Genomic DNA, 25,566 nt, shown 5'->3' with positions numbered 1-25,566 from the left:
TCACCTCTTACGGGCGGTTTTACCGAATGTGTTCTACGCCATGAGCTATCTGTTCAGATAATTGAGTACGTGAACAAACATAATAGGGGCGGGGCAAAAGTCACAAATTTATTTTAAAAGTCTCAACTGTACACAGATTTTAAAAAAAAAAACGACAGGCGATAGGTGCCGGTACGCGTGGCTTTGCCGCCATGTTCTCCAAAAATAATAATAAAGAAATAACGCTTTCTGGGAGTATAAGTCTCAGAATATCTAGTGTAGTTTGTGGCATGCTTTGAGGATGAATATTTCGAAACAGACGCTAGTCTAGTGATTTCTTCTAAGAGGACAAGTCTTGAGGACCGACCAGCTTTGATTTATTCGAAACGCATGAAGCAGAGATTTAACTAAACATACACTTAAATATATTCTGTTTTTCATAATAATAATAATAATAATAATAATAATAATAATAATAATAATAATAATAATAATAATAATAATAATAATAATAATAATAATTATTATTATTATTATTATTATTATTAGTAGTAGTAGTAGTAGTAGCAGTAGTAGTATTCATGTAAACGCATATAGTACCAAACAGAGCCGAAGAAATGCGGCCTAGCAATTGGCTCCCTAAAAGTAATCTACGCCAGCTACTTGAAGAGGAGAGAGAAGAGGACAAATGGAGAAAAATGTTCGGCAGAACCCATCTTACAGTGACTGTCGACGGTTATGCGTCTGGCATTGAATCAATATAGCAACAAAAAGTATTGTCACTGTCGAGACGATTTGTATATGAGGCATGTACTGCAGCGGAACTCCTCTTTCGCTCTGCGCTAAGAACACTGGGCGCCATCTGGCGCCGCCGCCGCAAAGCCTGCGCGTCGTGCGATAGCCGGGCTACTCGTCTTTCCATGTCCTCCTCGCTCGCCGCTTCGTGCAGGGTGCAGACGGCGTCTGCTACGGCGTCCGTCATTCCCGTGCACACTCCAAGGGACGCGTTGCCGGCGCGCGTGTCTATAAGCGATTTGTAGGCAGCATAGGGTTTTAGGTGGACAAAAATAGCGTAGAAAGGAATAATTACGTGTTCATAGTTAAGCAGGTTAAATGTTTGAGGGTTTACAGTCAAATAGCACTATTGAATAAGCTGCCTCACGCGGTCACGTAATGCTGCAGCCTGGAATGGTTTTGAAACGCGTTACGACTTCTTGCTGGCGTAATAGTTTGTGCCCCATCCAACGTGAACTAGGTTGCATGAAACCCAGTGTTTTGTTCCACAGGTGGAAAATAACGCATTTACTTGAGCATTCGCATAGCATAGATTATCGAATGTGGAATGACCATGTCACCAGGCATTGCTGTTCTTCAGGTAGCTCTGCGCAGCGAAGCTGCGTTGCTTGGAAACAAACAATTACGCAGTAATAGCAATAAAATTTGATCAGAGCAACTTGATAGTAAAGATAAGAGTAAGCAAATGACGAATGAATACGTGATTGTTGTCACGTAGTTGCGATTTAAATATGTGCTTATTATGAACTGTCATTTGTCACACGTCTTCGGCAGAGATCCTCGGACCACAGAGCATAGTCTATAGGAAAATGAGCTTTTAATAAATTTAAACAAAGCATTGATGATATTATTGGGCGGCTTAACTTAAAAAGTAGAAGAATGGAAGTGAGAAAAATGAACGCACGAAGAAAATGTACATCTATAAGGATAACCATAAAGTGAAACAGACATGTGTGAATTGTGCCTCCGCACATGAAAATCCGATTTCGACGCTGTGGGCTCACTCCTGCACAAGGCGCGCATTATGTGCCCGTCGCCTCCAAGGCGGTCCGCACTGGCGACACTCGCGCGGTTGTCTCGCTCCAGCGGATATTTCTCGGGAAAACGCGCGTTCCGCACAGCCTTTCATGGGAGGTGCCTGTGTAACTTTGCGCCGCGGCTGGTCACGCTTATGTCAGGTACCGTGAGGAGCTACCGGCGAGGGTGAGCGCTGTAATACTAAGTTCTTCTTGTGGGACGCGCCAGAAAGCGGACGAGAGGGTTTTGGGTGCGTCATTTCTAGCGGTACGAGTACATGGGTCGACTTTTCTTCATTGTGCGACTATGCAAATAATACCGCTGTTCTGCTTCGTAGCTTAATATCCCTGCGCAGCAACATAAGAAAACGAAAAAGTGAAATTAATTTAATGGTACTATAATAACTGCCTCGATAAAGTTATCTGTTCGAGAGCGCCTCGAGAACAGCGAAATACGAATTTGCAAGCACGGGCTATCATAGGCAACAGACCTATCATGCCAAATTCTTGTCCTGTGTCGAGCTTTCTAGGCGAACCTTCCTGGAATTTTCAGGCCATGGCTGGTGGGTGATGCTCATCCTTAAAAAAAATAAAAGACAGATTAATGATGAGTTCGATGGTGGGAATAAACCTCGGTTTGAAAGAGCGGCAACTCAAATGATAAAAAAAAAAAAACAGACCAGAACCAGCCGTGGTTGCTTAGTGGCTTCGCTGTTGGGCTGCTAAGCACGAGATCGCTGGATCAAATTCCGGCCACGGTGGCCGCATCATATCCATCGTCATCATCATCATCGTCATCATCATCATCAGCAGCAGCCTGGTTACGCCCCTTGCAGGGCAAAGGCCTCTCCCGTACGTCTCCAACTACCCCGGTCATGTCCTAATTGTGGCCATGTTGTTCCTGCGAACTTCTTTATCTCATCCGCCCACCTCACTTTCTGCCGCCCCCTGCTACGCTTACCTTCTCTTGGAATCCAGTCCGTAACCTTAATGACCATCGGTTATGTCCCCTCCTCATTACATGTCCTGCCCATGTAGATTTCTTTTCCTTGATTCCGCATTTTGATGGGGGCTATAATGCGCAAAAACCCGCGCACTCAGATTTAGGTAAAAGATAAAGAACCTCAGGTGGTTCAAACTATTCCGGAGTCCCTCACTATGGCGTCCCTCATAATCAGATCGTGTTATTGGCATATAAAACCCCATAATCTATCTAAAGAAAGACACGGGTGGAGACGAGATGACAAGGACAAGCGCCGAACTTCCAAGAACGTTTATTGTGAACGATTCGCGAACATATGCGTGCTCTCTGAGCCAGGGGTTATCATCAGCGCATGCGTAAATATGCCAAACGTTTGTCTGAAAGCATGATTGAGGCAATGCTCCTGGCACTGCCTTGCTCACATGGTCCGTATCCAGCTTTTCTGGGCAGGAGGGTTTAGTTAGCGTGACTGCCACCACGTGGCTTACTGACCTTAAACTTTTGAAGCTTCCCGCGGTGACGTGGTGATGACGTCAACAAAACAAAAATTAAATAATTAAAAGCTATCCCTGCCCATTGAACTTCGCCATAATGCTTGTCCCACCGGCGTTATCACTGTTCCTGATAAAGCGTAGCCTATTGTCGCCTGGAAATGACTTGTCATCCTAAGAGCGTTTAGTCGCCACGAGCGATCATTGATCTGGGCTTTTATTACGGTTCTTTTCTTCCTTTTTCTTCTTGATGCTACGGAGTAAACAAGCTAGGGTAACCGTCAGAAGCACTCCGTGGCAGCCTTTCTTCAGACGGCACGCATTCTTAACGTCCGAACATCGCACAGCGTCTACGAGAGACCCCGTCGTGGACGGCTTTTGCTTTTGACCTATCGATTTCGTTAAGGTGCTCCCAATTATTTCCCTAGCGACTAAGCTATCCGCACTCATGGGCTACCGCAGGAGCTGCAAATCCAGATGGGCCTAAGTATTAAGATATATACATGGATATGTTGGTTTTACACTTTGAGGCAAAAGGCGCGACACAAGAATTGTCCAAACTGCCTCTGTTTCGTCGTCCGTTAGCATGCTATGGCCGAAGCTACTCTCAATATTACGTCACATTTACTGGCCACCGGGCTAGGTACACCTTTGGGTATGACATATATAGCACTTGCAGTTAGTTTCCAAAGTAATCTCCTCTCGCGGTTATCCACGCGCGTGAAGGAAAACCGCTATTTAAAATTATTGTGCAGTAATATATGCGGGATTTGTCTGTTCTGCATATTGCCTACCCCGTTGCCGTTCCGCCTTTATAATATAGTCGCAATGTAGACCAGGAGGTATCGAACGCCAATAAAGCTGCCAATATACTCAAAGATCTCGCGCGCAACTCCTGACACTTATTTGTATTCAAAAGTTGTGCGGCTGCCAAGGACATCCTGAACGAACGTTACACAATAAATTATGGGGTTTTACGTGCCAAAACGACGATCTAATTATGAGGCTCGTCGTAGTGGGGGATTCCGGAATAATTTGGGCTACTTGGCGTTCTTTAACGTACGCCTAAACCTAAGTATACGGGTGTTTTCGCATTTCACACCCGTCGAAATACGGCTTCCGTCGCTGGGATTTGATGCCGCGACCTCGTGCTTAGCAGCCGAATGCCATAGTCACTAAGCAACTACGTCGGGTAAGGAGCGTTGGCAGTTCAAGGAAGGTGACAGTCGGCACGTGAGAGAATTTTTTCGCATCCTCATTGCGCGAGAATCGGTGCCAGCCGTCGAAGAATGACACCGTAGAATGCAGTGTATTTAATGTGATAGAGTCCGGGTTCAAAATTTCGGAACCGAATCACCCTGTAACGATGACGACCAGGCATCTCGCTCATACGTGCAGTCGCCTGACAGCTGCCGGGCGCTGGCGTCGGCCACAAGACTTACTTGACCTCTCTTCAAGACTTACCGACATTCTCGCCTTGTTTCACGCCATCGGCTTTTAGCTGAACTGCTTGAACAGCCAATTTATTTGTGCCAAAATTTGGTCACCCGGTCAACGTTGTGTTCTTTTTTTAGGTCATATTTTATATTTAAGCTAATGTTATCCTGAGATTTCCACCGGTTTCGCCTTTCCCAAAATGCCTGCATTCGGCCTCTGTGCATGTTTTGGAGGATACTTAATAGACGTTGAAACCGTAGCACAGCCCCATGCCCACGCTGCTCAAAAAGTCATTTTATTTTACTGAGGTCTTCTGCAAGTATCTGCGTTCTTGCCGTTCATCAGCCTCCTGATTTCCCTGTCATGTGAGGCCAACAAACACTGACAACAAGGACAACATAGAAGAAATTACTTGTGCTTAATAAATGAAGTAAAGAAACGATATATTATTGGAAATTAAAGTGGATGAAAAAACAACTTGCCGCAGGAAGGAACCGAACTCACAACCTTCGCATTTCGCGTGAGATGCTCTACCAATTGAGCTACCGCGGCGCTGTTTCCCTATCCACTTTCTTGGGTATTTATGTGTCCTAGTAGAGCCCTGAGAGTGCTAGCCAGCGCCATCGCTCACATACCTTGGCGGCGGACGTGGAACGTCCTTTTTGCCTCAGGCGTCACGAGAACGTGATCTTTTTGGGTGAAGGCAACTGCTCAATAAACCCACACATGCTACCTGAAGGCATCAATGTTGCCGGATTCGAGACCCTCGTTATGTAATAAACGAGTGGAGATGGGGTTAACCGAGGGTCCCGATTTTTATTAGTCATATCATAAGAAGCCAACAAACACTGACACCAAGGACAACGTAGGGGAAATTACTTGTGCTTAATAAATGTAATGAAGAAACGATAAATTAATGGAAATCAAAGTGGATGAAAAAACAACTTGCCGCAGGTGGGAACCGAACCCACAACCTTCGCATTTCGCGTGCGATGCTCTACCAATTGAAGTACCGCGGCGCTGTTTCCCCATCCACTTTCTTGGATATTTATGTGTCCTAGTAGAGCCCTGGGAGTGTTAGCCAGCGCCATCAGTCACATACCTTGGCGGCGGACGTACGTCCGCCGCCAAGGTATGTGAGTGACACATAAATATCCAAGAAAGTGGATGGGGAAACAGCGCCGCGGTACTTCAATTGGTAGAGCATCGCACGCGAAATGCGAAGGTTGTGGGTTCGGTTCCCACCTGCGGCAAGTTGTTTTTTCATCCACTTTGATTTCCATTAATTTATCGTTTCTTCATTACATTTATTAAGCACAAGTAATTTCCTCTATGTTGTCCTTGGTGTCAGTGTTTGTTGGCTTCTCATGATATGACTAATAAAAATCGGGACCCTCGATTAACCCCCTCTCTTCTCCTGATTTCCCTGTCACTTGTATACCATTTTGACGACTACGATCCCACGGAAGTTGGCAGTGATGTAATGGCCATCTGATTGAAGCCGTTTAAATCAATTCTACCGTGGACACGACATCCGCTTTTGTGCACTGCGAATGAAAATATGGCATTAATGAGCGCCATTCTTCAGCTTATAAAATCGCAGTCTAAAAAATTATGCGGATCCCACGCACTGTGCGAATCGATGTAAGCAAAGCTTTCTGTGTTGTTTGCTTTGATTTACGTTGATTAGCGGTAATGCTGACTGCGAATGTATGATTTCTTCACCGTATAGTGCAATACGAGAGTATTGAGTTGATGGCAAATGTTACATTGCATGCACTGCTGCCCTTTGTCTGCGTAGCACACAACATACAGCGAGCCGTCTTTGCTCGAGGCGTTCTTCTGAGCCATTGTTTGTCACCTGGGAGAGGGTTGAGCATTGTCATTGCTTCACGTGGCACATCGCATCGCGGCATACGTGTTGGCAGAATTATGGTGCTCTACGTGCAAAACTCCTATCGGATTATCAGGCACGCCTTAGTGGCGTACTCCGGATTATAACTTTGGCAGCCTGGTGTTCTTTAGCGTGCTCCTAAATCAAAATGCGCGACCATTTTTGTATTTCGCTCCCGTCGAAATGCGGCTCCCGCGGAGGGGATCACAGCCGCGAGTTCGAGCAATGCCGCAGCCGCCAAGCTACCGCGGCGGGCACGGAAGTGCTGATGTGACGGGCGACCAGTTCAGTGGTGTCGTCTATACCCTGCGGTAATTAATTGCGGCTTTGCGTCTGCACGCCGTACGGCAGTTGGCCACTTGACAAATTTGCGTGGTGTTTCTTCTTTAGAAATAGTAGAAACGTACACTACCGTGCCTTCACTTTGCCCGCAACCGCTGTCGTGTAGTAGTAGCGTTTCGTTATATTCTCACGTCGCCTTTGCCCTGTCACGTCCTTCCCGCCTATATGAGAACTGCGAGCGAAGAATGGCAAAGCTGTCATTAACTCGTTTCGCGAGTACCCCGGTTCTAACCGTTCTCCGCCTCTTCTCCTTGTGCCCTCTCTACCATTCTATCTACCTCTCTGCAGGACTTGCATGTTAGGATAAGGGTAAGCACTGCAGTTTCTGCAGCGCTTCTTGCGGGGGTTCACGGATGATTACGGCTGTCATGAGGCTAATGTGACGACGCCCAGGGAGCTCCACGGGGCACTATGCACATGTGACACGATGAAAAGGTGCAAACTAGTTTCTTGCGCCGCCTTTCCTCTTTTTCACGCTCCTTCCATGTATATGCGCGTTCTGAACCCTCCTCTGACACCGTGTGCAAGACAGCAACAGCACCAGTGGAAAAGTCGAAGGAAGATGCAAAGAAAGCTTTGCTTTAAAAAAGCTGCCTTTATTTGTTGGCGTGCAGTGGCGTGTCGTCGTGGCGTCAACGCGTCCTTTGCGGGATTTCCAAGCGGCGAGAGCCAACTGGCCGACTTAGTTGCCCAATAGACTCAATGCCTTCAGGAGCAAACTTATCCTGTTGCGAAGAAGCGAATGCTCTATGCAGTCTAATACTGACGTACGAGACGGTTTTTTTCAGCCTGTTCATTATTTGCGCCCTCCACAGCTATACTATGGAGCTACTTCCTTTTTTCTAGACTGCAATAAGTAAACTTCTTTTCGAATTATATTCTCTAATAACGTTGCATTCTTGCTATCATTGTCTTACGACATCTCCACAGAGTACTCAGGCACCCTCCAATGAAATGCTTTCAGTTCTTGCCTGGTTACGCCCGCCGTTCTGATGCAAATAAACTTAACTTCAACTCATTTTCTCAGAAATAAACACTGAATGAAACTTCATGGTTATATTACGCTCAGTTTTACAAACACGATATTAACAAAGGACAAGATGTGGACGTGGTCCTTCCTTAATATCGTGTTTGTAAAACTCAGTGCAATATAACCATGAACGTTCACCAACTAGCCCCCGTCGTTGCTTTACTAAATACTGAATGAAACGCTGAGGTCATCCCGAACAAGATAAACAAGCGCTGTAGTGCTAGCTCTTATGATGTCTCTATTCGCAAGCTTTCTTTTTAGGGGGGAAGGGGGAGGGGGAGGGGGGTAATGTGCTCTTTTAAAGTAGAAACTTCGCCCGCACATACCTGATGTACTCGTTTTTATTCTCAAGCACCCAATATAAACTGTCACCGCCGCGACTCCATGATGTCCTGGTGGCAGGCCACCATGGCGTGTAGCGCAAGTATGGCCACGCTGATTCATTTAGGTTGGCATATACTAATTTGTGCGTCATACTTCGCCACATTCATTTTTCAAACTATGCCAGAGCTCGAAAAGGCCGTCCAACTCCATTAGGCCCCTCTCCTCTGTTTATTCCCGCAAAGTGTGCGTCTATCGCTGTGATTACCAAATATGCTCAACAGTATGCTACTGCTCAAGCCTTTCTGGCGACCTGAGCAACTGAAGTCACCGGCTTTCTTCAACACGGCGTCGACGTTCAGTATGGCTGTCCTCAAGTACTTTTCGCGGACTTCGCTCACCGCTTTCTCTCCAGTGTCATCTCTTACACTAGACACAACACAAGGACGTAACAACTTAATGAAATATCAATTGCACGCTAGTTGAGATGCTGTCATTTCTGATGATCGTCGGGATAGGAGCGTGGTCCTGTGTTTGGTGACATATTAATCTACAGCCTCGCTCAACAACACCGCTCGTTATTAATCACTTTTGTTTGTCGACAGGAGCATGCTGTATTTCCTATGAATATACTTTCGGTTTAGGCGTGACCTTGCACGCCTGCTTATTTTGCTACGCTGACAGCGACCGTTGTCATCAGGCTGCCGCCTCATTTTGAGCTTCCCCGTCCGGTAGAGAGCGCAGAAAGCTGTCTTCACAGACAAACCACCGGGATTCGAGCTTATGTATTCGCAGCATTTTACATTTGGGAGCTGGGCACACTAATTATTGCGTTACCGCCTCCCCCCCGCCACTTCTGGTTTATCTGCCTTCACACTTCTCCTTTTCGTCGCAGACGCAGGCATAGCGGACGCAGAAATGAAAAAAAGAGTAAAGATTGCTTGAAGCGCCAGTTGACGCATGGCCTTAACTTTGGCCGGCTAGTCTCATTGGAGCGCATGCAGGCTTGCGGCTGCATGCAGTTCATCGCCTTAGCTTTATTGTAAATTTGCTTTCAGTTACTCTTTTCGGTTAAAACTGAAACGCCAGACAAAAATGAGACCTACAATAGTATATTTTTTTTCTTGTTTTCTAGGTCTAAACCCAAAACACCCATTCCTAACTTCAAAGCAGCAACAGCTTCATCATCAGTGACTTGAACGTTCTTTTACACAAATAGTGATTTTTTTAAGAAATGGCATAAGGATACTATATTTCGAGGTGATGTGGCTGCCAATACCGGCCGACACCACACTGCCGATGCACGCGGCAGGTTACTGAAGGGTGAAAACAGGAAATACGACTATTTTTCAGTTCTCGCAACTTATTATACACAGAACACAGGACACCCGCCACCATAACACATTTTTTTTCGACAAAAGCGACGCACAACGGCGGGCTGATATACTTCTTAAAGGTTTCAATTTTGTTTTTCATCGCAGAACCGCAGGCGCAGGGAGCGCCTCGCGCATACCGCGGCCACGTACTGCAGCCGCGCTTTTTTTTCCTCTAGCAATATGGCCGCTGGCGGCTTCGCTCTGCCGTAGGCGGCGGCTGGGACTGGCACTCGATGAGTTTAAGTAGATAACGTCCTTGCATAGAAACGACAGCATGGTTGCTATTCAATTGTTGGCTTGGATATGTTTGGCACGAGGCCCGAGACGGCACCCTGTCTACCAGCGAGTCCTCGTGTATGCGTCTCTGCATTGAAGGGACGCGTACAATGTATGCAAGTCGAGAAACGCTCTTCGAAGCTGTCTCTTCTCTAACCTGTGCAGTAAACTCATGTCTATAGTATTCTCGCAATAGCAAGAGTCACGAGTATGGCAACCGTAATCGCAAGCGTATGGTCGTAGCTTGTCGCGACCGCGCAGTTGTAATCCACAGACCCTGCCACTAAGAATTACGCGGCGAGGCATGGCCGATGAATAAGTAAGTGCCAAGGTTGGTTTTTAGTAAACGTTTATTACCAAGAACGGCGAGTGCTTATACCACCGCAAAGAATGGATGCCTGGGCGGTGACTCCAATCATTTAGTCACCACATCACACATCTACACTGGAATCCAACCGGTTTCACCAACTCACGCTTATATTCACCGGACCCTAAACTGTGACTTCGCCTGCCACCCGGACTCCAGTTTTTCCTCTCTTTGTCCTCCGCTCCTTTGCCAATGTGCTGAAACGTGCTTCCACCGATGTTTTCTCCTCCTTTTCCTCAATAAATGAAGGCATTCATTCATTCCTAAATTGCTGCAGAAAATAGCGTGTCTTCATCTTCATAACCACCCCGTCTCTCACGTGGACTCTCCCATCGCAAGACAGTGTTGCTGTGTTGCAATAGGCTGGGCGTCGCATATAAAATTTTAAGGAATGGCCAGTAGAGCGGCATGCAATTTTCGGTGGGTGACGAGACAGTATAGAGCACCTTCTCTGCCACTTCCACAGTCAGCGCTATGCTCCGTGAGCCACGATTAGCCGCTACGACGAAGTACGAAATGAAAGAAACCAGGCTGGGCTGGTCGAGGGCAGCTCTTCTCGGATTCGTGATGCGTCAATTTAAAATATATATTTCTTATCTAAGCCTAAATGACAGTGATATAGGCAAGGTGAGTTACGGTAGCTCGTGGGTTTGGACAAACGACGCTGTTCACGCAGCACTTTTGTCTTATGCGTGTTTCCGAACGGGAGTGAAAGGCAGGAGGGTAACATGCCTTCCTAAAATGAAACATTCGGAATAACCCTTTGTTTGACGGTTGGACATACGTCAAGGGCCCACGATACGAACCACCTTCAAGTCGGTAGCAGGTTGCAAAGGGGGAACTCAGAAGAAACCTTGTCAAGCGGATAGGCCTTTAATTATCATGAGAATATCTTAATTGAAATTCCTTACCATGAGGTGATAAGCATTTAATAAGCACTAATAAGCAATAAGCATTTAAATTTTGTGTATTATTAAGACCTCCTGTTAATGTAAGGTTGCTGTTTTTTAAAGCTTCCTAAATTAAAAAGTAAGTTATGAAAAATAAATTGTTGCGGGAAATGTGTAAATGCACACGCCAACAACAGTGTTAGTCCATTTCACAGTACTCGCTCAGCGGAGATGTAGCAGCGCACGTCTGTACAGTCAAGTTGTAGCGATGGGAAGAAGAGGGCCATTCCAAAAGTCACGACTATAAAGGGTTATAAGGTGAGCTTGCGCTAGAAAAGAAAATAACGCTCAAAGCACAACGATGGCTGCGCACAAGGCAGTGCTTCCTCTGAATCTGATCTAGGGATCAAGGCATCTGTTCGTCAGATTGGAATGCTCGTACATTGCAGGGCAATCTCGTATTCTTAAATGTGGTGGAGAATGTACGCCAGCATTCGCTTCACGCGCGCACTCTACGCAATCTAAGTGATACGCTCGGGTTTTTATAGATACTACGTGAACTTTCACGAATGCGTTTCAAAAATAGCTTTTCGGAACAGTGTTACGCTATGTGTAGAGAGTCGACATAGGCATCAATCGGAAGCTCAGTCTCCGGCCTACATATGCTGCAGTGGCTGTTATGATAGACGCTGTAGTTTTAACACAACTACCGTTTTTTTTTTTTGTCTCGAAAATCGCGCACAAATTTTCGTCCTTTCCATAGGCTTCCATTGTTGAGTCTTTAACCGCTCTGAGAACAAAATTCTTGCCTGCCATTGCGTGATCACTGCATTTGGCTCGTGTGCATTGTCTTGCAGAACATGTGTGTCACCTGCTTTTTTCAATAATGGACCTGCAGCTTTTCTTATTCGCGAAAAACCCGCTCGCTCCATTGAAAACGCGCTAGTTTTGTGCCGGGGTCGCTTGGAGCGCTAGTTGGTACGTGTACAGAAATGCTGGATATGTTGACCATGCTGTAACCGTTAGGCCACAATTGTCTTCTTTTTTAATTTATTATGCAGAAATAAGGTGCAGAGGTCTACAAAAGCTCGAGGCGAGCCGGCCCTTAATTTTCGGGCAAACAAACACATGCATCCAATGAACACATCCACTCTGGTGGCTGCCCTAGCGCTGCATGCGCATTGTGTACACCCGACTCGATTTCACGTAAAAAAAAAAAAAATAAATAAGGACGACCGCGTAGACCCAGGAGTCTCAGGGTGCCTGTCACACATGCGAATTTACCAAGGATTTCGTAGTCGTGACAGAATAAACGCGTCAAGTGGAGGGCCGCCAGGGTGTTTAAATGGTAGAAAACGTATTCACCATGGTGTGAGGTCTGCATCTTTTTTCATTGTCCTTTGTAGAATTCCCCCCAGAGGAACAAAAGAGCGGTCAGAAGTTCCAGATTTAGGACATGGCCGACAGTCGGTCGACGACAATTGGCGACAATCGCACGTATACACTTCCACCGCGTCAAAGCCTGTTGTGAGACGACCGCCGCGTGCGTCGCACTGCGCATGGCACGGGTGCGCGAAAGCCTTTATGACTTGACATTTCTCCAAGATGTGTGTGTTGATCGGCGTTCATTTGTAACGTTGAAATGAGGTACACGCTCAGAGTGCGTCTGCTCCTGTCGGACCTGTCACCCTCGCGCCGTGCATCACGAGTGAACAGCAGGCCCCGCGCTGGTGCCCAAATAAATTACGCGGTTTGACGTAGCCTTCCTTGCATGCGCAAGTTTGTGCCAAAGGCGGCGCAGCGGCCCCCGGCACTCCGTTCGTCGTGGTGCACGCCGCCAGTCCGGAAGCGGCGGCGGCCAAGGTCGAATCGCTTCGCGAGGCACGCGACGACGCCCGCGTGTCTTTTGGGGCCTCGCCGAGCAGCTCGCAGGCCCGCTTCGCTGCAGCGCCCGCGAGTGGTCTATGACGCGCGCTGCAGACAAGAACGGCCGCCGGCATCAGAGCGCCGCATCAGCGGCAAAATTCGACTAGCGGGTTCTCCCAGCTCCCGTTGCCACCTCCTTGACTGCCTCTGGCGCTGCGCGTGTTTGGGCACGCCGCGCGCGGTGTGCGCCCGCGTGTGCGTGCGTCGACGTTTCATTCGAAGGGCGCGCTTCCGTTTGCCTTTACGGAAGATCGGAACGCTTGACTTTTGTTCTCGGGGCTGCAATGCGGCGAAAGCGCAGCGTCTGCTTGGCCGCGCAAGCTGAGCAGGTAATTGGAAACGTCATCGTATGTGCCGCCGGAAAAATAGTCGGCACATACGATGCGTGTTAGCTAAAACTGTTTTTGCAGTTTTTCACAAAATGTTTGCTTCAAATCCGTGTTGTCTCTGATGGCGACAACGGACTTCCGTCGACACTGTGCGGAAATAAACAAAATATATCGCCGCATAGCAGAAGTTCGACATGCGCACACAACTTTAACTGGTACGTCCCCTACAATATAGAATAGAGGCAGCAATGTAAATAGCTTGGCCATTTTTTAACACTGCTCAAGAGACGGAAGTTACAAGTATTAATAAACATTTCTGCTTCAGCAATGCCGGCGCGACCATGACGCGGGCGTGTATCGTCCAGTAACTCGATCGACCGTTGCAGTGGTAACACAGGAATGAACTCTGGTCACGTTCAATGCGTCGTGCACCTATTCAATTACTCGGCAAGCGTTAACTTCGGCCACTGCTAGCGCATGCAACAGAAGTGGTTTCCATTCTTGGGCAGCGCACACACAAACGAAACACGAGAAAAAGGACACGACAAGCGCTGGTCGAACAACTGAAAGTTTTTATTTGAATAAAAGGATTATATGCCCAGTAATCATGAAATTCATGTGGATTACATGTAAATGCTGTCATACATTCACGAGTGATCAATGAACGAGCTCGCTTCGTTTGATAGTTGTTTACTTCGTTCGGTGCACCGCAGTAATCCGTGTCTGTCGTCAGCTTTTTTCGGACCAGTTTCGTGTGAATCGGAAGAATTTCACTGGTAGCATCAACTCTTTCGTCATTACAGTGCTGTCGTGACAGTTAACAACACAATAATTTACAGTCATCCGAAGAGGCGCCGTCGCAAACAAGAGACGTTTCGCGCGCAACGCGAACTGAACGCGGGCGCGACCTTGAAGGGAAGCGGCGGAAACGTACACCCGTTGGAGGTGAAATCATTCCGCCCGGGGAGAAACGAGCGCGTCTAGGATGAAACTTGGCGTGCGGACGTCTACACCACCGTGCCCACGCGACAAGCTCTAGTAGCCAGTTACGGATGGTCAGACGACGAGTCCAGCGGTGGGGCTCCCCTAAAGTTACTGTTTAAATCGACCTATAGCGATGTTGCGACCTAGATGTGGGGAGTTCACGCACCACATCGGCGTCGACTACGGGGGGGGGGGGGGGGGGGGGGGGGGAGCTCGAGCCCTTTCCGGACTTTACGGGGGGGGGGGGGGCTGAGCCCCTCCCCCGGCGATGCCGAACCGTACCCCCCTCCCTTCGACCTCACGTGTCCTTGCCTAAGTTTTGTCAACCACATGGTTTGAGGTTCCCTTTGACTTGCCACGGCCTTTTCACTTAAAATTTTATTGTGGCTGATAGCTTACTGCATCCTTGTTGGCGCGAACGTGCACGGATTGCTTTATTTCTGCAAATCCTGCCAATAGGAGAACAAGCGCATTAGAACTTCCAGTGGTGGCTGCTTCGTCCGTATTTTCTTACTTCAGCATTGTTTTAAATTTCCACTCTAAACACTATGCACATACACAATATATTCAAATATATACACAGGAAAAAGAATATTATATTTTTTAAAAGGAAGGAGGTCGCGAACTAACAATTATTTCTAAAGGTATGGATCGCTTATGCTTAGAGAATGAATATGTTGCTGTATGTTCACCTCACTTCAAAATGCGTTGCGTGCTTTTTTGGCCCTGCAAAAAACCTGTAGGCTTTGGTGACCCCTCAGGTAGAGTCTTTTATCAACGGCGTGTGACATGCACGTGATTGATGTGTGTCTCAGTCTCGCTTCTCTTTCCCATCCACTAGGAATTCACAGCTTGGCTGTAAAACATCGTGGTCGAGCCAGTGCCGGATCTGCCGCGCCTCAGCCGAAGTAACACGTCGCGTTTGGTGTTCGAAACAAGCTGTGATACTTGTTGTCTTAGCGTACACTCTTAGGCAAAGTTACACCCGTTGAAGTGCCCCTTCTGCCACACAACGATAATCGTCACCTGCCTTGATGCGTTTCCTTTCTTTAACGCTGCGAGCCCGGTACTTTCCAGTAACGAACGACATGCGCGTTATCAGCATGATAGCATTCCCGACAGGAAAGTAGCGGGCGCTGCGTTTTCAAGAAAGGAAACGCATCAAGGCAGACGACGATTATCGTTGTGTGGCAGAAGGGGCAATCCAAAGGGTGTAACTTTGCCTAAGAGTGTAGATAAAGTGCACAGATGCACTCTAAAGAAAGTTTACACCCTTTGGGGTGTATATCTGCCACACAACAATAATCGTCATTTCCTTGCTTTCGTTTCCTTTCTTGAAAACGCCGCGGCCGCTACTTTTCTATAGGCAATGCTATGTCATGCTGATAACGCGCACGCCGTTCCCTACTGGAAAGTAGCGGGCTCGCAGCGTTACAGAAAGGAAATGCGGACAAGACAGATGATCGACGTTTATCGTTGTGTGGCAAGATACGACTCAAAGGGTGTAAACGTTTCTTAGAATGTGGTTCTTCTTTTTTTTTCTAGAAGACCTATCACCACAAAAGCGAATTGACAACGTCTGTGCAAATGTATAAAGTTGCGTTTTGTTTCGTCCCAGTCGCCATGTGTTTCTCTAAATTTACTGATCACGTGATGGTGGGCGAGTTGGTTATACATGATTACACGATTATAAAGTACCAGTGGCACCCACGACGATGATGGAAGAGAGAATAGTCTAGAGGAATTCGAAATCCCACATTTAACGCCGGAAGAAGTAAAGAAAGCCTTGGGAGATATGCAAAGGCGGAAGGCAGCTGGGGAGGATCAGGTAACAGCAGATTTGTTGAAGAGTAGTGGGCAGAATATTCTAGAGAAACTGGCCACCCTGTATACGCAATGCCTCATGACCTCGAGCGTACCGGAATCTTGGAAGAACGCTAACATAATCCTAATCCATAAGAAAGGGGACGCCAAAGACTTGAAAAATTATAGACCGATCAGCTTACTGTCCGTTGCCTACAAACTATTTACTAAGGTAATCGCAAATAGGATCAGGAACACCTTAGAATTCTGTCAACCAAAGGGTCAGGCAGGATTCCGTAAAGGCTACTCAACAATAGACCATATTCACATTATCAATCAGGTGATAGAGAAATGTGCGGAATATAACCAACCCTTATATATAGCTTTCATTGATTACAAGAAAGCGTTTGATTCGGTCGAAATCTCAGCAGTCATGGAGGCATTCCGAAATCAGGGTGTAGACGAGCCGTATGTAAAAATACTGAAAGATATCTATAGCGGCTCCACAGCCACCGTAGTCCTCCATAAAGAAAGCAACAAAATCCCAATAAAGAAAGGCGTCAGGCAGGGAGATACGATCTCTCCAATGCTATTCACAGCGTGTTTAGAGGAGGTATTTAGAGACCTGGATTGGGAAGAATTGGGAATAAAAGTTAATGGGGAATACCTTAGTAACTTGCGATTCGCTGATGATATTGCCTTGCTTAGTAACTCAGGGGACCAAGTGCAATGCATGCTCACTGACCTGGAGAGGCAAAGCAGAAGAGTGGGCCAAAAAATTAATCCGCAGAAAACTAAAGTAATGTTTAACAGTCTCGGAAGAGAACAGCAGTTTACGTTAGGTAGCGAGGCACTGGAAGTGGTAAGGGAATAGATTTACTTAGGGCAGGTAGTGACTGCGGATCCGGATCATGAGACCGAAATAACCGGAAGAATAAGAATGGGCTGGGGTGCGTTTGGCAGGCATTCTCAAATCATGAACAGCAGGTTGCCACTATCCCTCAAGAGAAAAGTGTATAACAGCTGTGTGTTACCAGTACTCACGTATGGGGCAGAAACCTGGAGGCTTACGAAAAGGGTTCTGCTGAAATTGAGGGCGACGCAATGAGCTATGGAAAGAAGAATGATGGGTGTAACGTTAAGGGATAAGAAAAGAGAAGATTGGGTAAGGGAACAAACGCGAGTTAGTGACATCTTAGTTGAAATCATGAAAAAGAAAAAGAAATGGACATGGGCAGGACATGTAATGAGGAGGGAAGATAACCGATGGTCATTAAGGGTTACGGACTGGTTTCCAAGGGAAGGGAAGCGTAGCAGGGGGCGGCAGAAAGTTAGGTGGGCGGATGGGATTAAGAAGTTTGCGGGGACGACATGGCCACAATTAGTACATGACCGGGGTTGTTGGAGAAGTATGGGAGAGGCCTTTGCCCTGCAGTGGGCGTAACCAGGCTGATGATGATGATGACTACAACGAAGGCGCCAAATAAAACAACGGACGAAGGAAGGAGACCAGCGCCTACGTTGTTGTCCCATGTCTCCTTCCTTCGTTCGTTGTTTTATTTGGGGCCTTCGTTGTAATCTAAATTTACGCCGGTGCTATGATCGGACCCATCTTCTTCCATCCCGCACTGAACCGGACAGCATTGGATAGACGAAATACTGTAAGGAGTGGTGGATGAGCTTCTCAGTGAAGTCCCACTGTCACGTCTTCCACTTCCGTGGTATCACCAAGGTGGGGCACCAGGACACAGCAGCAGCCGAGCACGAAACTGGCTGGATGCGACTTTTCATGCGAAATTGGCCGGCCAGGCCACCTGACCTCTCTCCACTCGATTTCTTTCTTTGAGTTTATGTGAAAGATCGTGCTTACGTGATCGAGGCGGACGTCAGATTACGTCAAGGCCATAACAGTCATAACGGATGTCTGCCGTCGAATTCTGGCGTCGGTCATCAAGAATGCCACTGAAGTGTGAGGTGATGTGATAAAGCGAACTCAGTACTGCGTAGCTGTAGAAGGAGACACCTATTCTAACATGTCCTCTAGGCAGCAGCTGGTGTTCAACGGCGCTTACGAATTCGTAGATAATAAGGGCACACTGAAATCGGATGTAGTTCTTTAGTTTGTTTTTTGTGCAGGCGTGCCGATTGCCAATTCGGCTGAATTAGAAGTGCTATATTTACTTTCTTGAACGCGGCGGTTTTGCCTTTTCTCTACACGTGGGTCACTTCCCAGTGTCTTTATTTCGCTTTTATTTGTTCCCATGACCCTTTTTAGCAGCACGTATACACTTTCCTGAAAAATAAAACCGTCACTTTAATTTCGCTTTGGTCCGAAGCAAATTTCTGGCGCAAAATATAGCTGCGCGCACACTCTGTCGATTCGGTGCGAGCAAAGCCAGGATTTTCAAACATGCTATGCGTATTATATTGCTTTTCGCGTTTTGTGCGTGCTCACAGCGGCGCTTCGACCGCGTTATCGAGGGGCTCTTGTTATCAATGCGATCAGTCAGCCTTAAGATATGGATAATAAGTGTAACGTAGAGAGGAAGGAATAGCTGTAAAGCCACGAAACCTGCTGTTGGTGCTCTTTCTGTACCGTAATTATAACGTGATGCGCTGCCTCTTCGGGTTTGCGACAAGCAGTGCGGTTGTTTTCAATAAGCTTATTTGAGGGCGCTGCTTTATGATGCGGGTGGGAATGTAGCCAAGTGGTATTATTCATATTTAATGAGGTTTGTTTGCCAGTCGCAAAAAATTGCAGTCACTTAGTACGTCGCTGAAAACACAGCAGTTAGATGTCATTCAAGGGTGCCTGGGGTGCCTACAAATGCCTCATAGACACTTTGATAATTAGGACTGTACTTCTCGAATTAGATAATCAACCGCCATTGTCGAATTAAATTTCAGGAACGAACTAATTAATGGCGGCTACTCCACTGTACTGGAAACAACATGCGGTAGGTTTTATTCGAGCAACGCAACTGCTTTCAGTTTAAGTCTTGGTGCACGACAGTTGAGAACCCCTGTATCCACTCATTAACCTCAGTATCCACTCAGTAACCGAAATGAGGCCAAGCCGGATTCACTCAAAATCAGTATCAGCAGCAGTTACGCGCAGCAGCGCTTATAGTAGGACTCACAGAATAAGAAAAAAAGACAGAGCGAGGCTGCAGTTTCGCCGGAAACTCGAAGCAGTATTAGTGATAGTGAAGTATACGACAATTACAAGATTACACCACCGAGAGACGCCAGATTATTGGTGGTGGGAGAACACTCAAACTGTGAAATTGAACTGTCTCCTACTATGAGGTCTTCTAAATTGTCTTATAAGGCCGTCACTTCAGTGAAGAATTCTTCGAGGTCAGACGAAGGTTCTTCAAGTGCAAGATATATATATATATATATATATATATATATATATATATATATATATATATATATATATATATATATATATATATATATATATATATAGGCTTCTTATGATCTATCTATATATATAGGGTTAGGAAAGCTGGTTCCTTCCCTCCCCCCTTGAAAATTGAAACGTTCCGCTTATCACGCACCATGTTGGAGTAAAGAACGTAGGCCTTGGCCCGGCATAGAGGACGCTTTAAAACGCAACGTTTGTATTTGCAATAACATACGAATGACCTTAAGTAAAGCAGGGAAAGGGCCGCGGTTGGTGGACGTTAACGATTACGCTGCGGTGAGTTTCACGCTGGGAAACAGATAACGAAGAAGATAACAAGGGCGTGTCAATGTAAAACTAGGCGGAATGTAATCATGTATGAATTACGATGATTGGTTCGGTTTAAACTCAAGTTGCCGTTCGTTCAACAAAGTGACTGTGTCATCTTATATCCCTTTCGTCTTCCCGGTCATGTTACCTTCCTCCAACCGGATGCTAAGAGACGTGTGACCACATCTTCGGCTACGTCAGCTCACTGCGCACGATCATGGAAAGAGGGAGAAACGTGCCGACGACTCACCGTGAACCCGCCTGAGAGGCGAGCGTGCAGCAGAGTTGGACCCGTTGGCATTACGTAAGGCCACCGCCCAGCTCGCTCGCCTCCTAGTCGCCCCGCAGACGGGTAGGAAAAGACAATGGCCCACAGGTGATTGACTGGAGAGTCCGCACCTCTCTCAGTTGGCTCACCTTTACACGTTTATGCTTGCTTTCTTTAACGGTTGGTGTGGGAGGCCTGTATTGACTACATGTTCTCGCGTTATGTCTAGGAGCTTTTTCATCGACAGCCGCTGCCTGACCACCACGCCGGCTAACAAAGGGGCTGCGCACTTGAACCCCGGGTCAATGCCGCGGGGCCAACACACGACCACACAGTCACCGATCGTAGGCACAGCCAGAAATGCACCGGCAAACTTTTCATTTTGAGCACGGTGGCGGTAAATCGAAGTATGTGACCACAAGCGCGTCAACGATTGGTGAACATATTGCTACGTGCTACTCGCAGAAGATTATGTCGACCTTTGGATTTAGTGGGACGTACCCGTAAGCGGTCTCTGGCTGACCTGAGGACGACGGCGCGCTCTGCTTGATGTTGGCTGGCTTCCATGTTGGCCATTGCTTGCTACCCCTTGTAGATACACCTTGTAAATAGTTTCCCTACTGTGCTTCCGCGTACGACTATTGTAGCGCGATATCTAAGTTTTAAGAAGGCTTATCAATTCTCCAGTCTGGAGAAAGATAAGTGAGAAAGCAGGGAGATAACCAGAAGACAGTTTCCAGTTTGCTACCCTGCATTGGAGTGGTATAAATAAAATATATAGAGAGGACAAAGAGAGAGGGGGGTAGAGAAAAAGAGGATTCCAGCTATAGACGTTCACTCAGTGAGGAAAGTTTTACGAAAAGCTTCCGAGTGAAAAACCGAGATCCGTCCCTCCTTATGGAGTTTGCCCTGCAGTGGGGAATAAATGTTGGTTTAATTGGCCGGGGAAGAGGGGCTGTACTTGAAAACATGTCGCCTCACGTGGTATGGCAGGTATGAGCCGTCGCCTTACGTACGAAATTATTCCAACTATCGCGCAAGAAATGTCACTACCACGTTTCTTTCTTTTTTGTTTGTATTGAGAACATGACTCACCACGTGTTTTCTCTCTGCTTTTCCAGATTGATCCAAAGATTGCCTTCCCGAAGAGAGCACACCCAAAGGTCAGCAATCCTTATCTGTTTCTTTGCGCGCTATTATTTCTTTTTTTGAGGATATCCCTCAGAGAGAGGGCACGCTCGCACTTGCCGCCCCTGTGTCGCACACAGCTTGCTTCCGGGGAACATATGCAGGGGCACGACTCGCCATGTGCAACGAACGCAGTGTCAGGAAAATAGATTGATTGAAAATTACCTGAACAGGCTTTCCCGCGTGCCTAGCGAGCCCTAACCAACGCGGCCGGCATGCCGCTGGTATGCATTCTCGACGTTAAGAAAACACGCATTTATTAACGCTCGCAAGGTAGGAGAAACGAGACGCAGCGGGAAAGGGAGCACCGGTCCGCATGCGGCAGCGTCAATAATCGCCTCAAGTCTCGGTTAGGCCGGACGAGCTCTACGGAGTGGCGCACCGGCACGTTTTGCATTTCGCCCGTGTGCCTGCGCTGCGGTGGTCACTGGCGAGGGCGCATCAGCGTAAAACTACAGCGTAAAAACTACGCGTTGGACTCGTCGATCTGTATGGTGCGTGGACATGTCCGGGTTGGCTGCTAAGCTGTCTAATTGCGTCGACCGGTGGTTTGTGGTTTCTTATTATGACCGGGGTTGTTGGCATGACCGGGGTTGTTGGAGAAACATGGGAGAGGCCTTTGCCCTGCAGTGGGCGTAACCAGGCTGATGATGATGATAAGACATTATCCCGTGCCCTCATGTTACATGTCCGTGCTCTTACGCACACACACAAGGCGAATATTGTCGGCATAAGGAAAAAGTAAGCAGCTGGAGGAGGAATAACAACAACTAAAGAAATTGTAAGGTTATCGTATGATGCTGTAACCTCTTTATTGTTCGGTTGTTACACTGTGCATGCACAGTACAAAGGCGTACAGTCAAAGGCCTTTATAACGAGGTGCTGCTTCGTTATAAACAGGTCACTTTGTCATACACGTCGGGGACGGTGCCGCTCACACTAGAGCAGGCTAAGCACGTTTAAGGAACAAAAACCTTTGGTTAATATATATTAAACGGAGACTTTGAGAAATAAGTCGCATATTGCAGCTTGCGCGCTTTGCCTGACAGAACGTGCGATGGCAGCCTAGGAGGATTTACAGCGTTGCGGCGCGCAGGAGGTGCGCAAGGCGAATGCGCCACATATGCCGCTGTGGTCTCCCCTCAAAAACTTTTGATTCGCGTGCAGGATGTTCGCAACTGCTGCCTTCGTGACATTCGCGTCTATTCTGCCCCAAATGACTTCGGAGACGTTGTCCATAGTCAGTTATCATTACGTGATCACGTCGTAATGAGCTGCTGCGTATAGGTCAGCAGCCGTTACAACAAGAAGCGCACGAGTTCAGTGATTCCTGAATCGGTGGAGCACCTTTGACACGCACGCACCTGTCGCTAGCGTTGCCTTTGGCACACATCGCACGTGTTTTGCAGCAAAAGATGGAGCGTCGGGAACGCTAACATTCCCTCGTTGTGCAGTGTTAAGAACGGCCAGCTGCAGTGCAAGTTTGCCAGCAAGTTACGCCAGCGGTGGCAGCCTCATCTTGGAATGCCGCCGCCAAACTCTAGCCACGGCGTGGCTAAGTCGACTTTGTGTCGGTATCAATACGCGCATCCTCCACTCTCCGTCGCTTCAACTAGGATGCGTTGTGACTGAAGGAGTTCGACGACGCAGGCTTTGTGCGCAACAAGACAACGCGGACCTGATCTCCTACGGGCGGGGGAGCTGCCTCGGGAACGCCGACGGAGGCTTCTTCCCACGCACCGACCAAGACGCAAGAGAACGCGCTACCCGGAACAGCTCCGAGTTCTACGGAATTCGTGTTTTGTCGGTTTCAGACCGTGAACACGTGTGTGTGTGCATGTGTGTGTGGAAACCGTCCTGCAGAGAGGCGGCTAGTTTGCGTTGACTAAACGAAAGTTCGCGTCACCTTGTATCGTGGGAGGACCGAGTGTTTAAAAACTGATGTTGTGCGGATGCTCGACACACTTCTCTTATGCAGTCATGTTGGACTGAGAGACTTTTCTTAAGCAGTCTTGTTAGACTGATGTACTTTTTTAAACAATCATGTTAGACTGATATAAATACTGTAAATAAACCCACATTCCTCGTTCTCGATGAGAAGCAGTCCTTCCCTTCATCAAAGTCCTCAGCGTGGATAAGTTGGACGACGGCATGGGCCAGCTACCTTCGAATTCATGCCGGACTCCAATCTTGACAACGGATCACGAGCGATGGGATTGAGCCTCCAATCCTGACAACTGGCTGACAGCGGTGAGATGGACTTTGCGACGTGGTGCTGTGACTGCGGCGAGTGCTTGGTTCTTGCTTTGACTCTCTAGGCTTCATTTTGTGGTTGTTCTGTTTAGAATAGTAGGGAAGCTAGGTTGTTGAGTGTTAGCTAGGTTATGTTTTCCTAGCTAGATTTAGAGAGCGGGATCAAGGCAGTAAAGCAGCAATCATGGAGTTAAGGACACTGCTGAGAGACGAGTTGTTGATTGTTGGTGAGGAACTGGGCCTAGATGTACGCAAGGAAATGCTAAAATCGGCGTTATTGGAGCTAATTTCTGATCAGGCCAGTGAGGAAGGAATCGAAATGGGATTGGAACTTCTAAAAAAGAGAGAGAAACGGGAAAGAGAAAGAGAAAAAATGGACAGAGAAAGAAGAGAGAGAGAGGAATGCAATAAAGATCGCGAGTTAAGAAAAATGCAACTTGAACTTGAAAGCAAACGTTTGGAGTTGTCTCAAGGAAGTGAAGGCGCTCTGGGACGATCAAGTGAGGCAGAATCGTACCGCATGGACAGGCTATTAAAGCCATTTGAGGTCGGGACCGACATAGGCTTGTTCCTAAGCAATTTTGAAAGGACTTGCGAGAAGATGAACTTCGGCCCGAGTACATGGCCACAGCGGTTGCTGTCTATGTTGCCGTGTGAGGCAGCGGAAGTAATCGCCAGACTGAGTGCACAGGATGCATATAGTTATGCAAAAGTTAAGGCTAGTCTCCTGAAGAAATACCGCCTTTCAGCCGAAGCTTTTCGGCAAAGGTTAAGGAGCACAAGCAAGAAAGATAGCGAGTTATATCCGGAGTTTGCATATAGGTTAAAGGCCAACCTAGTCGAATGCCTGAAAAGCGCGGAAGCGTACGACAGCAGAGACATGATCATGGAATGCATGTGTCTAGAGTAGTTTTACAAAACCATCCCCCAAGCTGTGAAACTGTGGCTGCAAGACAGAGGGAATGTAAACCCTGTGGAAAGGGCGGCTGAATTAGCCGAAGAGTACGCGACGCGTAGAAAGTTGAACGTCGAGGACGGAAACTGGGATGGTCGAAATGGACCGCGGGAACCCTTTCCGTTCAAAAGGGGTTCGCAGAATAGACAATCGGAGCCTGTAGACATGGAGGTAAAACCCGCAGAAAAGAGCGAGGAGAAACTTAACGGAGAAACCACACAAAAAGAACACAAAAGAAAATTCGAATCTTTTAGACCAATTCGCTGTTACAAATGCCACAAACTGGGACATATAGCTGTAAACTGCGGGAAGCCTAGCGTAGTTTTCTCCTACGTAGAGGAAAAAGACGAGAATATGGAACTGTTAAGTCCATATCTTCACGACCTGCAAGTTAATGGCAAACCATGCCGAGTGCTAAGAGACAGCGCCGCCACGATGGACATTGTCCATCCGTCTTACGTGACGGTAGGTGACTTCACCGGAGAAGTAGCATGCATCAAACTGGTTGTAGAAGAACACAGCGTGTGTCTGCCCATGGCCAAAGTCAAAATCAGTGGACCATTCGGGGAGCTAGAGACTGAGGCTGCAGTTTCCAAATTTTTGTCACTGCAGTACCCTTACATCTTTTCGAATCGTTCAAATCAGTTACTGCGTGAAAAAGGGCTTAAACTGGGAGAGGGCGTAGTACAGGCATTCACGCGAGGCCAAGCTCGTAAAATCGCGTCGCTTTCGGCCGAAAATGCACATGCTGCTCCAGCGGAAGTAGCAAAGGAGATAACTGCAATAACCGAATCCGAGCTAGGCTCGAGTGATGAAAAAACAGTTGAGGAAAGCCTGCCAGCTGAACAGTTCAATGAGAGCGTAGCACTAAAGTGTCAAAGTTCAAGCCTGCAGGAAGAGCAAGCTGACGCACTCACAAGTG

At 47.3% G+C, this 25,566-nt stretch overlaps 1 protein-coding gene across 3 annotated transcripts in view; it reads left to right on the top strand.

Annotated features, from left to right (window-relative positions):
* The window catches only part of Rbp6 (RNA-binding protein 6), a 1,084,430-nt gene that overhangs the window by 374,900 nt on the left and 683,964 nt on the right, over positions 1 to 25,566 (top strand). For all 3 annotated transcript variants that reach the window (XM_075684111.1, XM_075684110.1, XM_075684112.1), the window contains exon 5: positions 21,370 to 21,411. In XM_075684111.1, the coding sequence (XP_075540226.1) occupies positions 21,370 to 21,411 (42 nt within the window). The remainder of the gene's footprint in view (positions 1 to 21,369; positions 21,412 to 25,566) is intronic.

The sequence above is a fragment of the Dermacentor variabilis genome, chromosome 3, assembly GCF_050947875.1.
Source record: "Dermacentor variabilis isolate Ectoservices chromosome 3, ASM5094787v1, whole genome shotgun sequence".
Classification (NCBI taxonomy): domain Eukaryota; kingdom Metazoa; phylum Arthropoda; class Arachnida; order Ixodida; family Ixodidae; genus Dermacentor; species Dermacentor variabilis.
The sequence above is the reverse complement of the archived record's forward strand: the minus strand, read 5'-3'. Positions and strand labels throughout refer to the sequence as shown.